General features: G+C 40.8%; 1 protein-coding gene across 1 annotated transcript in view; it reads left to right on the forward strand.

Moving 5' to 3' along the window:
- LOC118117164 (cadherin-18) overlaps positions 1-17,388 on the forward strand; it is a 147,978-nt gene that overhangs the window by 106,350 nt on the left and 24,240 nt on the right. Inside the window, exons 7-8 of the mRNA XM_035169184.2 lie at positions 902-1,155; positions 3,751-3,887. Of these exons, the coding sequence (XP_035025075.2) occupies positions 902-1,155; positions 3,751-3,887 (391 nt within the window). The remainder of the gene's footprint in view (positions 1-901; positions 1,156-3,750; positions 3,888-17,388) is intronic.

Raw genomic sequence — 17,388 nt, forward strand, 5'->3', positions numbered from 1 at the left:
TGAGAGCCTGGCATGTGTGGATTTGCAGAGACAGTTCTTTGAATGTGTCGGATTAACCTCGGTAGCTTTTGAACTATAACAAGAGGGGAACCTGTCCTCTGGATTTTCACAGCCACAGGTAAAAAAGTGTTTTTTATTTTCTTTGTACTTGTTTTCCAGCTGTTCAAACTTTAGAACAGAGGAAGAAAAAAGGAAGAGTCCATAATTGTTTTCTCTCTCTCGCCACAGTTTAACGTTTGCTTTTGTCAGCATGAAGTAATACTTTGTAACCTGGGGACATCAAACTTTTTTGTGAAAAATTATGTATAGATTTTTTTGTGGGGACCATTGCTGCAAAGAAAGTCTACAGAATAAAGTTTGTTCACAGAAAAGCACTGTGAAGTTTATTCATCATCAAAACCAATTCAATCTTGGATTTTTTTGTGCAACAATTCTGTCAAAATTGTCCAACCAAGAATGCCAGGTAGAGTGAAATTGTCCGACTCTCAATCTCGTGCTCCATGAAGGTGTTGTTTTTTTTTACCTTGAAGTACACTTACTGGAAACCGGTGTTTTGCTGAAGTGATAAACAAAATAAAATAAAAAAATTCAAGCACAAATGATGTTGTCCTGCTGAAGCTGGAACCCAGGGAATCTTTCAAGCAACAAAACGTCTAAGCACAGGCAGGGGCTTTTTGAGTCAGAGCGCAGGGTTTCGATTGAAAGCAGTAGAAATCTGAGTGTGAAGTAAAAATAAACATTTCATTAACCCATCCATCAGTACTATTGCAAACCAAACTAAACCAGTCTTTCCATGGCCGGTGTAGGCCTTGAAACCAGACTGGTTTGTGTCATTTCTACTTTATCTATCCTGTGAAATGTGTCCTCAGTGTGATTAATATGTTTTCGGTTTCCCCTGCAGACCCTGAACTATGAGAAGAGAAAAGTGCACACGCTCAATATTGAAGGCTCTAACACACACCCAGACTCCCGCTTCTCCCACTTGGGACCATTTAAGGATTCCACATCGCTGCGGGTCATTGTGGGGGATGTGGATGAGCCTCCTGTCTTCTCCATGGATTACTACATTATGGATGTGTATGAAAACTCACCTGCCGGCACCCAGGTCGGCACTGTGACTGCCGTGGACCCGGACAGCACCAACAGCGCTGTCAGGTAAAAGGAAACAGGAGGAGACGTGAAGCGTGTGCAAGTGTTTTCTCGTGTGTATGTCTTGAATAATTTGGAGTCCAGGGGTCCCAACAAGAAAAGAGGCTTCAGGTTCACTGAGGTATTCCACCACTCTGTAAATACTCCATTTCTTGTGTCTGTTTTGGCACAGGACCAAGTGCCCAGTGGGGCTTTCTCTCATCCCCCGTCCCCTCAGTATCGGCAAGTAGAAGGAACAGTGTGTTATGATAATTACTGTGGCTCAGTCTGTGCTAACTCGCAGGTGAACAATGGCCACGGGCCAAGCCCAAAAATTCCCCTGTAGTTTGATGCTCTCTTTCTCTTTTTGTAGCTAACTGATACTGGTGTGCATTGGGCCTGATCTTATCTGGATTTGTAGCCTAGTGTTTTGGCACTTGGGAGTTGTCCTGGGCAGGAGCTGCGCTTGTAAACACAGTTTTATTCCAGGGCCATCACATTGGAGTTGTTGACATCAGAGAGACTTTGTTCGCAAGGTCCCACGACAGGACTATTGTGCTGTCTTTGAAGATTGACTTGTCCACTATCCTTAAAAAACATATCCACAATTTACAGTCCATCCTAGTGCTCAGCGCCATTACAGGATGTAGTGTTCCCTGTGTACAGGAGACATGTAGCAATGTGGACTGTAAAGGTGTGGAGATAAAGGTGACTGATGGGCATGTAGCACTCCTGAGCTTTATAACTATAACCGATCTTTTCATAACCTTGAACAGGCTTTCAAGTTGCCTTACTGTAGCCATTCGGAATATATGTGTTTACCAAACTGTTGTTGAAATATCTCTTAACCAGGGATATGTCAATTTTAATAATGTTATTATATATATATACATTTAACAGCTCAGCAACCACTCACTTACTATTACAAATCACATTCCCAGTGATTCTCACATTCACACTGAAAAACATGTCACCACGAAGGCTCACTGCATCCAGGATGTTAAAGGGAATTCATGATGAAAATCCTACTGTATCATCAGCTCTATAATCATTGGAAATAGGGCTGGAAGATATGGCCAAAAAGTTTAATACTTGTTCAAAACTCTTTTTTTCCAGTTTGGGAGTCATGATTTCAATCTTTTATTTTTCCCTTCAAAATACAGCGAGACTTGAAACGTAAATTTTACAAGAATTTAAGATTTGCGGAAGAAAAACAAAGGAGATGCTCTACCTGAAACGCAGTCATCAAATGCAGGTTCTTCCACACAGCTGTGCACTGGCAGTACTTGTAACTTCAATAAAGTAGACTACGCACATCCACTGTAATGATCATTCTCAGCAAGCAGCTTATCACAACCCATAGTTGCATTTTATGATCAGGCTACCTCTAGCGGCTGTAGTAATTATGGTGGGAACAAGGGAGGAAGTCAGGTAGGGAAATATAAAGTGCAACAGTGTTAGGAGGAAGGAGGATCTTTATAGGCATTACATCAGGAGCAGCTCCTCTGGGTCACATCACAGCATAGACACAAACAACCTTCCTGCAGAAGTACCATGACTATGTATATAATATATACCTATATTTACAACAGTTTTCCTCTTAAATTTCACCCAGGTGGTCTACCTAAATTCAAATAAATTTCTGATATAAATATTCTTGTAAATTCGTTGGACTTAAGGGTCCAGGGTGTAGCATTTAGTGACGTCTTGCAGTGAAGTTGCATATTGACACCAACTGAAACCCCTCACTCCATCCCTCCATTTCCAAGGGTGTTTGAAAACTGCAGTGGCCTAACATAAAGAGTGTGAAAGCCTTTTCATGGTTTAATAAGTAGCAGTAGTAAGTAAGTGAATCAAACTGTAACTCATCATCCATTTTTTTATGGCTAGACTTGATCTATCCATGATACAAGGAAGCAATGAGACAGAGCAGGGCGTCTGACGGAGAGTACAGGAACTTGGTTTGGGTCCTGAGGAGTCGTAGCATTTATTTACTGACAAATAGCATAAACTGTGCATACATCTCCACTACTAGTTCAAAACTACACTACTAACTTGTAACTCTACTCACCCACCTACCACACAACTTCTCATTCTGAACTAACCCTTAAAGCAGCTGCACTGTGTAAGAATATTCAGTGTCAAACCTTTACACTTACTGCACTTTACACAGATGATGAATCCGTGTAATTTGCTTGTTTACCTACTGCCCACATACTTGCTACACACATCTGTACACATGTCTATAGGTTTGATCTTCAACATGCAAAAGTCTAAAAAAGATTCTGCAGTCACTACAGCTTAACAAACATCAAACTACGTGTTCTGAGATCATCTGCCCTGGCTGCCATGTTGGCATGCCAGTGGTATGGGTATATTACATGTTGACCCTCGGGTGTTTCAGAGGCTCAAAAAACAAGAACCAGTGATGTAAAGCTTTAACATGTTACATCAAAAAGACAGGGCTTCAAAATTCATAACCTCCATCAATGTATTGGTGTTGACGACTTTCTGTGGACCTCTGTGTCGCACAAGGATCATGTGGCAATGGCTCCTGTGTTATCTTATGATCTCAAAAGTTGTGTATTTAAAAACAGCTACATTTGATCTTCTCTATCACAGGTACTTCATAGACAATGAAGAGGATAGACCTTTGTTTTTCACCATTGGGGTGAACAGCGGCATCATCAGGACTACTGGGGTTCTGGACCGGGAAGACAGGGCGTGGCATAACATCACGGTGATGGCTGCAGAAGTTGGTAAGTTCCCAGCAACAGCACACAACATCAAACTGTCACACTGTTTTCTCTGTATAGCCATCCACCAGCAGGACACCCATTTATTTCTCCCTCCAGCTTTCAAACAGTGATCCCTCCATCAAGCTATTCATCCTTTCTTCACTGCATGTGTCCTTAAAGTGATCCCAACATGCCCCGAGTTGTTTGTTTGAGTGTGTTGCACTTTTTTCACGACATCTAACTTTTTTCTACTATCGAGGTTAAATTTATTTATTTTATCTTCTTTTTGCAGGAGTTTCTGTTGAGTGTAATGAAAAACAAAACCAAAAAAAGGCCAGTTCCAGCCTTTAGTCGTTCTACTTTCACTTTTAAACACTTGCAATGTTCTATTTATGCCTGCTCCCTGCAGAAAAGACAAGTGGAAGGCTTTTAGCGTTGACTGGAAAAAAGAACAAAGTAAAAACCAGGGTAAAACTGATATTTCACAAAATACCTGTCAATTTCTTTCTTCTACTTCTAAAGCTGTGAAGCCTAACATCAACATTTTTATATCAGCAAATGGCTGTGTAATGTAAAAAACACTTGCTTAAAGTGACAACTGCTGTGTGTGACAGCATTTAATTATCAACAACTCTGCATTTCCCCTCAGCTCTACACGTCAGAGGGACCTTCTCCATGGAAGTGTATAGGGAGTGTATGCTTCCTAACAGCTGTGTCATTTTCCACAAATGCATGTTTTTTGGATTATGAAGAAAACTGTGTATATTTGCACTATAACTACCTAACCAGTACCTGCAGCAGACAAAGTTAGCTTCTCGCTGGTGAACGCAGATGAACCTTTAGCCACTGATGTTGCTCTGTGTCTGATGAATGTGTGTCAATGGGCATTATTTTGGATTATCAACCCAATACAATTTACATCTCAGTTTTGGATTGGTTGAAAATTGTACATTGTAATTGTGGCTCGTAAAACAAGCTTAACATTTTGGCTGGGCATTAATCCTTAAAAGACCTTTAAGTGAAATTTACACATGACTAAGTGGTGTGTTCTGAATTCTCTGTCCGATTTCTAGGCCTTAAAGTGAAATTATTTTCGGAAAGTTAATGCACAATTAGTAGTAATTAAATGTCAAACTTTTAAACACTGTAAAAATGCAGGAATCTAATTACGATTAATATCTTTGACAGTAAATGTATGGTGTTATGTAACACTCAAGTCGTTCCTTCGTCAAATATCAAGATTTTTTTAATTTGTAGAAATTCGCCCCTTTTCTTTACCATTTGGAAAAATCAACTCTCTCAAGTCCATGTTTTTCTTCTTCATTTTTGAGTTATTAATATTTCCTTCCCAGCTTCATTCCAAGAACTTTGTATGGGGAAAATGTGAGAGTCAGAAAAACTTTAAATACAATTCTCACAACACACATTTGATAGTTTTACAAGCTGCTGTGAAATGGTGGAGAAAATCAAAGTCAGACTGGAGAAATCTCTGTTACCGTGCTCACAAGTTTAAAATCTGGGACAGAAAGCAGATCTGCTAAAGCGGATTGGGGGGGGGGTGAGGATGTCTGGGGAGATCTGCAAGATATGGGGCAGCGAGACCATGAAGGGGTTTGAATGTGAGGAGGAGAATTTGAAAGTCTGTCTATAGGTCACAGGGAGCCTGAGAAGGAATGTTTGTGAATGGATTTAAAGCCAGTAATGATTCAAGCTGCAGTCCTGTGTGAGTTTTTTAGGGATGCCAGACAAGATGGCATTACAGTCGAGACATGACCTAAACATTAACCAGGATTTCAGTGCTGGGCCAAGTGAGTCCTGCTGCGAGACCGGCATTTTTATGATATGATAACAAGGCACTCAAAGCATATATGTTGAAATGGGGATGGAATCCTCAAGGACAAGGGTGAAACATATTTTGTCATCCGAAATTGTATCAGATACCCCCGGTGATGTTATATGGGAGAGAGTAGATGCTGCTTTAGTGGATCGTTATGTAGATTTGACATTTCCCTCTATTGGTTTGCTTGATAAAGAACATTCTCATATTGCGTTTTAATTTGCGGAATTCTGTGGAATTGACATTTAGAGATGTGACAGGGCCTCTGTGCAACACCACATAGATTGTGTCTGTGCTGAATGCATCTGAGGAATAGTTCTTTCTTTTTGATCCTCCCCTCTCCTCTTGCCAATTACCCTCTCTCCTACCCTTTAGTGCACAATAGTGTGAGTAATGAAGTGAGCGGGGGCATGCATAAATGCCAGGTGGCTCAGTCACCCTGATGCTGAGTCTCTGGGGATTAATCTAAGGACCAAGCCTCCCATGCAGGAAGGACACCTCACGTATAATTTAAGAATTTGAGATGTACTCCATGTCTATCCTCATGTGAACTAATGGGAATTCAATCTTAGTTTAAAATCTATCTCAATGGGAATAGAGGTTAGACAGTGGTGAATTAAAACATCTTTTTTCTCTCATACGACATGTTGGTGTTAAAGATAGAAAGGGAGAACATGTAATCTAGTTGGGTGCTGGCTCACGGGCAAAAAAATGTAAGAAAAACGTCCTTGCTATGTTTTTATTTTAAAGTCTACTACAGCCCTCTTTCTAAACCTGCCTGTTTGGAATGGACTGTTTGCTTGGCCTGTGTTAACACTCTGGAGCTTCTTCAGAATTATTCCTTGTCATCGGTAAGCCCTCTTTAAACAGGTCTACAAATTACTGTCACTCTTTTACTGCTTGTGTGTAGCATGTTGTGTGCATAAACATAAACAGTCTGTGGTCCAGAGTGAAGTCACAACACTGTTTTGATCCTACGGGGTTTATCTGCTATGAAAATTGAATTTATCTTTCATAAAAGAAAAGGGAATCTGCTTTATTACTCCTCACATGTATGGCTTATATGTACATTTGAATTAATTATTATTATAACTGGTAATCTCTTTATACCCTGAAGACAACTTGCTCAAGATTTGAGCGAAACTTGCAACAATCCAATTTAAGTGTCATCTCCCATTCTCCCTTAAAAATCATTGGCACCATGACGACTACTATAAGAGTAAAAACAATTATGAGCAGAATACCTGTGTGTGTAACAAATACAGTGTGGTGGACCTATGTTGTGCACCCGCCTAGGTGCATATTACCATCTTGATAATGAGACCTTAAAATAACAGTGACTTCTGACCAGGTTATTGTTGGTCAGTCATGAAAGCACTTTTCACTGCCTCAGTGCAGTACTCTGCTGGACGTGCCCTGACCACACCTCATTTAAAGATCAGATCACAAATAGGCCCTCAGATGGGTGCAGGTGCCTATTCCTTAGTAATTTAAACAATGTGGTCAATGGACGGGAAAAGAAGATTGTGTAGGTCTGAAACAAGCACAGACAGTTGTGTTGTGATGATTTATTCAAATAGTTTTAGGCCCAATCCCATTTCACCCCTTAGCCCTTACCCTTCGTTTTGCACGTTCACGTGTAGGGGTAGGCTGTCCCAATACCTGTTGGGATGGAGGGGAAAGCCCTAACTTGGCCCTTCAGACCCTCACTTCAAACCCAGGGCTGTGGAAATTTCCCAAACTGCCTTGTGAATCACCATCAAGCTGAGAGAGAGACCCACAAATGCAGCAATTTCTCCATTCATACGGATTTAAGAATTACGATAATGATTGTAATATCTTAGTTTAATATCGTTTCAATTAATTATGGTAATTATTTTCACAAAAACCTTTAAAAAAAGATCAGTAGCGTGATAGCGTTTTTTTTTTGCATGAGTGAAGTATTTTCACATAATTTCATGTCGTACCCCCCCTCTTTGAAGACACACAATTCACTTGATGAAACAAGGTTGTAGGGGTAGTGAGATGGGGTGAAATGGGATTGGGCCTTATTATTTAAAGGACTAAAAAAAAAATTTCCGCCAAATTTCTAAATCCAGTGTTTGACTGACAGCAGCTGTGAGGGGTATATCAGTGTCTCTGTTTGATTGACGGTAACTGCAGGGTCATCTGTGTTTGATAGACAGCAGCAGGGAACAATGGACAAACATCGTGTGTCAATGTGGCTACCTCAGTGAGTGCACATTGTGTACACTGGAGTTGTGCCTAAATTCTGTCATTATGCTGCTGTCACAAATCAAACCTGGCTGTTCATTATCACAACGCGTGAAATTAATTATCTTTCGCCAGAACATCGTCTGGCTGCTTTTCTCACTTGACATAAAAATGAACGTTTTAATTTCTTGTGTGTGGCCCTCTTTCAAATGACATGAATCTAATGCCATCATCAGCGCCACTGAATCCTTTTCCTCCATTTGTGCTGCCATTTTCACAAATTTGAAATCACATTGAAAATACAATGGTTGGCACTTCTCTTCTGTTATCTAAGATGGCCACTGTTGAGGATGAGAATCGGTAGCATTTCACTCAACTTTTTGACCGTTCTGAGAGAACCATCATTTTTGTCTTTGTCGGTTAATAGTGGAAATTAGACAGGTCAGGAAAGACAGATGAGGCAAAAACATTTTTTTCAGATTTCTTTATTTTGGTTTGGGGTTGTTCGTAGGAGGGATCGTGTTAATTTGGGTAAGAGCAGGAACTTTGTACCTGAAAAGAGAAGAGACTGTCCTTCCATCAAACACTCCTCAGCTACCAGAACCCAATTCAGGGAATCTTGGTTGGAGGAGAAGTGAAGTCCCTGAAGGAGTGACTAAATAAATAACTAAATGAGAAAAACGTGTTGATGAACATGTATTTCTTTTCTTGCAATGTGGACCAAGGACATCAACAGGGCTATTCTTGTACATTTTTAATAATTTGTTAACAAGTGAACAATGTGTATGGGAACTGTAAAAAAAAGGTGGGTGCTATATGATTTGCATCTCTCCAAGGACCTGGGGCTTTGGGAAGACAGACAGCACAATGCAACTGAGGAGAGCTACTGGCTCTGGCCGAGAAGATGGGACAAGGCATAGAGAGCAAGTAACTGTTGAAGTAGGTTAGCAGCATAGGGTGTGAGGGAGATGTCCCTGTTCCCTGCAACAAGGACAAGGGCCCAAAACTTCTAAGTGTGTTGGTCCCCAGCCAATGACCCTGCAGCTGACAGCAGGCACCAGAGGAGGTGTTAAAGGCCTGGAGACCACAGGATGAACAATAACCTGTACAAATTCAAATTTTAACTGATTTATAAGATATATTAACAAGCACAAGCATCTATTACTACGTAACCACAACACATAAGTTTAACAATGTCCCACAACAACAAAATAAGACAAAGATGTAGTAATAATATTAGTATTTTATTAGTATTATTGGTATTAAAAAGTATAAAAGAAGAGAGAGAAGATGTTTAAATACAAAATAAGGTAGAACAGGTGCAAGTAAATAAAATACTCCGATAACATAATAAGAAAAAAATACTTGCTCATGGGGTTAACTGTCCCTGACCCATTTCCCAGTCCTCCCTGACTATATTAAAGAATTGAAGTCTTACTTCATTGTAGAAATATCTGTTAATAGCTTCTCCACTCCATGCACACTGAAGACACATGGATTGATAACAGGAAGTAGAGACTTAAAGGGGACATAGCATGCCCATTTTACCACAAGTTGATATGGTTCCTTGGGGTCTTAATGAAATGTCTGTAACATACTTTGGTCAAAATACCACAAGGATCATTTACAACTGCACCATTTTTACCCTGTATAAAACAGCCCTCCACAGAGTGACCTGTTTTGAGTGCCTGTTCCTTTAAATGCTAATGAGCCAGCTCCCCTCCCCTCTCCCCATGATTTTAAACGATATAAATTACATATTTTATATGATATAAATTATCAAATATGCATCCCATACTTTGTATTCCCTTCTGTTGTCCTGGAGTTTTAATTTTCCCAATCACAGATAATTAAATGTCCCCTCTGCCCATCCACTACAAGCACACAAGCAGACAGACAGAGAGAGAAAGAGAGGTGGGGGCTATGAAGACCATCATTTACCCCGAACCCCGACATTCAACGGGTACAACAACAAGCGGAGAAAGCAGAATCGCGGGCTGACCTTATATATACAGTCTATGGGGCTGACCAGCGGAGAAATGCACGTCCCGTGTGAACAGCCAGGCGGCTGCGTGCTGGAGAACGGCGCTGCGCTGCCTCGCAGCGGCACTTCCGCGTCCGGTGTAAACCCAGCGTAACGAGTGGGGGGGCTCTGTGTGTTTGTGCCAGTGTTACAGTAGTGCTGAACACTGCGGAAGTCTTCCACACTGCTGGCTGTGTGGCGCTGACACAAATTCCAGCTCACGCATGGGAGAGCGAGCGGTCGCTCCCGAGCAGCTGCTGCAGCCTCCCAGTCCCAACGATCCAGACAAATGCCACATGTGAGTGAATCGCGGGCTGACCAGCGGAGAAATGCTCGTCCCGTGTGAACAGCCCGGCTGCGCGCTTGGGAACGGCGCTGCGCTGCCTCGCAGCCTCGCTGCCTCCGGTGTAAACCCACCGTAACGAGTGTGGGGGGGGACGGGGGGTGGGCCAAGACCATGTAGGGAGACTTCCAGTTCCTTGTTATGACACAAAACCCAGGAAGCTCAATCGAGTTGCTCAAGCATGACGTTTCTGACTTAGAGGAACCATAACAAAACGCGCGAGTGTTTTTTCCCCAGAGTTTTTGGGTTGGTAGACATGCCAGATACCCACATTAACCTGTAGAAGCACTAACAAAGTGGAATTTGCATGCTATGTCCCCTTTAATTAGGCATAACAGGTATGTGTACATTTTTTCTTACACCTATGGATCTCCCCTGCTCTCACCATTAACATCAGCACAGGCTTACATATGTGCTTTGCAGTGGTTTATAGCAGGCAGAAGGAGTAAAGGTCAACTTCACTGTGTTTGTAGTTGAGACCGGATAAAAAAAGTTCAGCTCCCTTGTGAATTAAGCAGAGAGGAGCGAGAGATTTTTCTCGATGCAGTATCTGACCTTCACCCCTGCCTATTACCTCGGGCCTGATCAGAAAGTGCCGCTCTTGCACTGGCGAGCTGCTCCCAAGATAAAACTACATAAGCCCTCTCTAATGGGATGAGCTGAGAGGCACCCAGAAAAGTAAAGCACAGAGGTTGAGAGGATTTAGACGAGGAGAGATCACAGCGAGGGAAGAGATGAGGAGATAAGGACAGAGTATGAAACAAGATGTCAGGTTTGCACTTTGAAGTTTGCTTTCCAAGAACTGTATGTTTAACCCCTTTGTGTCTAAAAGGAGTATGAGAGTAGAGAAAACTCTCTACGTATAATTTGTTTACAGTGAAGCCGTTTTCAGACATGACCTCCGGGTAAAACCGGACAATTGCCGACAGAGTTTACCCAGAGTTTGCATTCACACATATGCACAACGTGGCGGGACGTTTTCTGCACAGATGCGTTCACAGCAGCAAAAAATTCTCCGCATTATTCAGCTGACAGAGGCAGGAAGTGACATATAAACTCTGCTGCGTAGATCCCCTGCAGTGTTCCCACATCGACTTCTCCTGGATTTCTATGGACTTTATACGAGGAGTCCAGGCGGATAAACTCCGTAGAAAATGTGAAGCATCTCACTTCGGATATTTGCGTTCACAGATGCACATCTTCTGGAGAAAATATGGAAGGAGGCCAGTGCATGTCTGAAAGGAGCATAAGAGTTTTGATTCTTGCACTGTGAATCTGCCCTTTATCAACCCTAAACTAATCCTTTTAGTATTAATAAATCATATACAGCAGTTTTAAGGCACATTAAAGAATCGGAGAATGAGTGTCCATATAAAGAACACATTCTAGATCATGTTCAACATCACCACTTTTCAACCCTAACCTTTCATACACTTTTTGAAGGAAATGGAATGTTGGCAGAATTAATTCATCTTAATGTGAAAATGTTGTCAAAGTATCTGAGAATTCATGATACTGCTTGCATCAGTAACATACTCAATTTCCTTATGGGGTTGGGAAAGCTCGCGGTGCTGGTTTACCAAAAGGCCAACATGTCTTCAGAAAAGCCACACTCTTTCCATTAACCTTCCCACCGTGTTTTTATTATTTAACCCTAAACCGCAGATGTGACTGTGGATATGAATCCCACTCTGCGTTTTCACAGTACTCAACATGTTTACACCCACCATCTACCCCAACCACTTCCACTGGACTCCCATGGAGGTGGGAATACAAAATTAGTTTTGAGTATATGAGGGTGATTATAGGAGACGGGGGTTGAGAAGATTGTGTGGCTATGTTGAAAACACTGGGGGTTGGTGTTAGAGATAGATATGGCTGAATGTAACTTTTATCATAAATCTACACCCACTAGTAAACATACCATTGTTTATCAATATACTTGTCAAGCTTTTGTGTAATTTCGCCGCTTGAAAAGAGATTAATAAATCAACTGGATGGGGTAACTGGACTTCACTCAATGATAAGTCATAGAGCATTGCTTATGTTTTTATATTGGGCTAGGTAATAATTCGTGGCATAGTGCCTCTTTGTAAGTATGGTGAAAAATGGCACAACAATTTCATTGTATTGCATACATTGTAGTGTTTTACAGATATTTGTCAGGACTCAAGACATCAGTTTGAACAGCGTTAATCACATAGAAAAAACTGGAATGTCTGTCATTGTACCCAGGGCCCAAAAAACGGGTTAATTTAGCCATGTTGATCAAACCAAATGTCGGCCTGACCCATTGAGAAAAACGAAATAACACGAATTCTGATGTCACCCAGTAATTCTATTTAGGTTTGCTGTCCAGGCTGCATTTCCAATGCATTCCTTCCTAAGTATGTTATGCCTACACTCTCAAGAGATAATGAAGGAATTAAATCTCTGGAGGATTTGATTAGGGTAAAGAAAATCAAACTATAAAATGTCCCCTTCATTTGATATTATAGTCGTGGTGGCAGCGTATTATTATCAAACGTATTATCACTGTGTGTCGTCTCCTTCTGGTCAGCGGTGTGTGAGATATTGAATGTGACAGATGACTGAACAAACAAATGGAAGTTACAGACCCCACCCATTGCAAAGGAGATATGAAACATCACAATCGAAATGAAAGAGAAAATTGACAGATGAGATCTTGTTGACGTGACAGTGAAATTGCTGGTGAGAAACTTGTGGTGCTCATGCAAGCAACGCGAGTGAACACAACCCCGCAAATGTTCACCGGTTCTCCTTCAGAGAAGTGGAGGACCGGCTGAAGTCACTGCAGTTGCTGCGTTGTACCTGTTGTGGAAATGCTGGTCAGTTGTGGGTCCATGAGACCATCCAGGTGCACACAGCTTGAGGAACTGCCCAGTCTTCTGTAGGAGCTGCCTCCGGATAACTGCCATTTTCATCTTTACCTGCAGTGCTGATCTTTGTGTTCCCTACAGGTCTCCAATCACTGCTTAGTGGTGTCAATCAAAGAAACCTGAGGAATAAGCCTTCGTCTGTCACAGTATCATAGTGGTAAACATTGTCATTTTAAATGCAATTTCTATATTGCTTTGTGGGCATTTAAACTTGAGCAACTTTAAGAAATGTCAGTCTTCAACAAAGCACGTACAAAAGCACTGTGCACAGCCTGGACTATTTTAATAATGTCCCTATATTCTATTTTGACCTAGTGATGATTCATATTTGCTGATGAAGGTTAATTTCCTTTAGAAGCCTTGCACTCTGACACATTTTTCATTGACTCGGAATATAAAACATTATTACTTATTTTTTTAATTTGCACTCACTATGTTAACTGCATATGAGTGAATAAAACATGAGTGAAGAGTAAATGAATAATAACAAACAATACATTTAAATAGGCATGAACTGATCTAATTGAGGTGGAACTGTATTAACTCATTAAGTTAATCTTAGTTTAAAAGTTTGTCATGTCATTTAACTCAAATAACTATTCCATCAATGTTAAGATATCATGACTAACCAGTACTGCATTAGTATATACAATTAATTTAGTCCACAGAAGGTTGTTTGGTGTGAGTGGACATACACATTCATGCCCATGTTTTCCCATGATTTAACAGTTTTAAGTAACACTCCAAGAACTGCAGAAGTCAAAACGGTGGCAAAGGAGACTAGTTGGCATGGATGTAAAAACGTTTCACACTTTTCTATGCGTTAAACCTACCATAAGGAATGAAATCTATTTATCACTTTTCTTAAGGCTGCTGCACACTAAAGGATAATCGGGCCAGTTTTAGGACCTGATGTACTCCTTCTGACAATGGGGTGTGTTCCCAACCAAAGGTCCGCTGGTGCAGATTATCTGCCAAAATAAATGTCAAAATATCAAACATGTTTAAATTGATGATAATCGGCTCTGACAGAAAACCGTATTTATAAAGCGCTTTTCTAGTCTTGCTGAACACTCAAAGCTTTTTACATTGCAGTTTATTGCCATTCACCCATTCACACAAACATTCATACACAAACATTCATTCAGCTATACACAAACCGGAAGTTGCGTATAGCTGCGACTATAGGCAAGTGTAGCCTCTTTTTAGGGGTGCTCAAGTCAGTCCATCTTTGGGTTTTAAATATATTGAATTAATAAATTGCTCTTGTTGGGATGCTTCAATTTTACCTGACGAGTAGAAATCGTCATCTTCACCTGTCTCTCTACTGTTCTGCTGTGTGTGTGTGTGTGTGTGTGTGTGTGTGTGTGTAAGCACCACATCCACTCTTGGTGGAGAAAGAGAGAGAATGAAAGAGTGAGAGGCTACCTGGATCTAAATGACGCAAACTAATGAAACGAGTGCACGTACAATCAGTTAGTGGGAAAGTTAGAAACCTATAAAGTATGGTTATTGTTGCATGGTGAGAAACTACAACTGCATTTAACAATGGACAGCGTATGTAAGTGATGCACCTAATTATTTTAGTTGAAGTAATCACGATGTGTCTCATTAGGATAGAATTTCTACGATTTATTTTTAGAACATTTATGGCCAGTAAACTGAGGCATTAGAACTCTGCAAATCTGTCTGTTTTGTCTAAGATGCAACATGAACTTGCTAAGGCAGTAAAGATGTTAGCTGTGGTAAAAAGCCTTTAAAAATAAACCTATTTATACGACCCTGCAGACCATCTGGTTGACAGCACAAAGAGGGAGAGAGGAGGATAGAGAGACAGACAAAGAGAAAGAGCAGGATGGACTGAGAGCAAGAACCAGGTGAGAAAGTGTTAGCAGTTGTTTTGCCCACAGTCTATACCAAGGACTTATCAATGATTTTACGCTACTAAACACTTGTATACTGTTTCAACTGTGGCTTCTCCCCAACCTCTTCTTACATTTATTTTTAATGGAAGTATGTTTGCTTTATTTATGACCAGACTACTAGTATATATATTTTCTATTTCCATACAATATCCCAATAGGGAATTGGGTTGTATTGCGGCCATACAATGCTGGCTAGACCAGCTGTGGCTCTGGAGGTACACTGGGTCGTCAGTTAACCTGAGGTTGGCAGTTCGATGCTCGTATCCCCCATTCTGAATGCCGAAGTGTCCTTATGCAAGATACTAAACCCCAAATTGCCCCAATGTCTGTGATGACAGTGTATGAGTGATTTGTGATAGGTGCTGCACATAGATGCCTTGTATGATTGTGTGTGGTAATGGGTGTATGGCAAAACTGTACTGTAAAGAGCTTTGAGTAGTTATGAAGACTTGAAAAGCGCCATTTAATTACAGACCATTTACCATCTACAATACACTGACCACTGAATGAGAAGAGCCTTGTTACATCAGCGCCTGGGGTTAGCATCCACAGTCTGTAGTTAGGTTTAGACAACACATTTAGGTTCAGAATAATTTCTATAAGTATTATAGAATATCCTCAGTAAATCTGACAAGTCAGCCCTGCAGAAAGACCGCACATATAACTTGTTTTCGTAGAGAACATTAATTGATTAAAAGAGAGACATTGTGGGGTATGGAGGTGTTGAGTGGATCAATGCTGTGAGAAGTGTGAGAATGTTTTTGGTTCATTATTAAACTCTCCGCCATAGTGTGATGATAAACTGAGATGTTCAAGGCTCTATTTATAAAATCTATCTTCATGGTCTAAAGATATCCAAGTGTCTGTATTTAATATCTCTTAATTACTCATGGGTGCGTTCTGGGTGTTACGTGCAAAAAACCAATCCATCTACCTTTCCTTTTAAAAGCTAGGTAGGCTTGGGTTTGACAGGCGGTAAGAGAGGAGGCGTCTCTGCTGAGGACACAGGTCTGTTTAAATACCTGTGTATTGGCACAATTGGTCAAACAATTGGCTAGTTTCAATCGTCATTTGTGCTGTGTCTCATAATAACAGAGAAATACTGTGTTGGTGACTTCACAGCAGGTTTTTGTTGGTGTAACGTGCAAACACTGTTCACTGCCTCAAGAGAACAACGCATCGACAGTGCACCTGACCACACCTCATTTTAAAACAAACATCCCCATTGGTCCTCGAGTACAAGTGTATTCTGTGCTGAACAGGAAATGGATGACTGTGTCAGTCTGAAACCAGCAAAGACACTTGCATCGCCCTCCGCACCACATTGGGCCAGATGTAAGTTCATGTTCCTCCAGGGTTCTCTTCTGCAGCGTTTTTTGCTTTTCATCTTGACTGATGGTCGACATCATGTCTCATGGGGTTCTCTACCTGGTTTTAGGCACTGGTCCTTTGTGTGGAAACAATCTATTATTGGTCAGGACAGAAAACTGTGGTGTTGGAGCCTTAAAGTAGAAGACTACATGTGAGGTACGGCTTGACAGAATATTATCATCCGTAGGTTGTTGATCCATGTAATAACAAACGTCCAGGCTTCAAGAGGTAGCATCTTTTATATTATTTGAAGTGATAATGAAACAACTGTTGCCATTATATACAAATACACGTTCTAATGTGTTTGAAATGGATGAGGAGGTACTGTTGTTGTGTGGGAATCCGAAACCTTTTATCCAAAAAGTTCTGTGTATTTTCCACCCTACGACCAAGCCCCCATCCAGCTCCTGATTAATTTGTCCACCTTTGTTAGGAGACATAAATGTTAGATACACACATTTTAAACACTGTAACCACAGGGCCTTATGATTAATGAGTCACCAACATAGAGTATTTGCCATCTGTTCTTTCTCAATTTTCCCCGTTTTATGGTGTTTCATGTTTTTATTGGTGAGACCCTTTTCAGTAATTATGTATCACCTCGTCCACATCTGGATCTCCTCCAAACTGCGTGTGCTCTGAAAAACTGTGGTCTTTGTTAAATTATACATGTGATTATAATCGACTGTACATTATGGTAATGAAATGGCCTTTGAGCACCAGACGAGCTCCATGTAGAGGGTTATATAATGAGCTCATTGACTCAATGAAAGCCTTCAGACATTACCCAGGTGATCTTTGTACAGTCAATTACATCATAACGGCCGCACAAATGAAATGTGCCACATCAACATCAATCGATATTTATACATACCAAGAGTATTTATTTTTTCAAAAGTACAAAATGTT

The sequence above is a fragment of the Hippoglossus stenolepis genome, chromosome 11 (genome assembly GCF_022539355.2).
Source record: "Hippoglossus stenolepis isolate QCI-W04-F060 chromosome 11, HSTE1.2, whole genome shotgun sequence".
NCBI lineage: Eukaryota > Metazoa > Chordata > Actinopteri > Pleuronectiformes > Pleuronectidae > Hippoglossus > Hippoglossus stenolepis.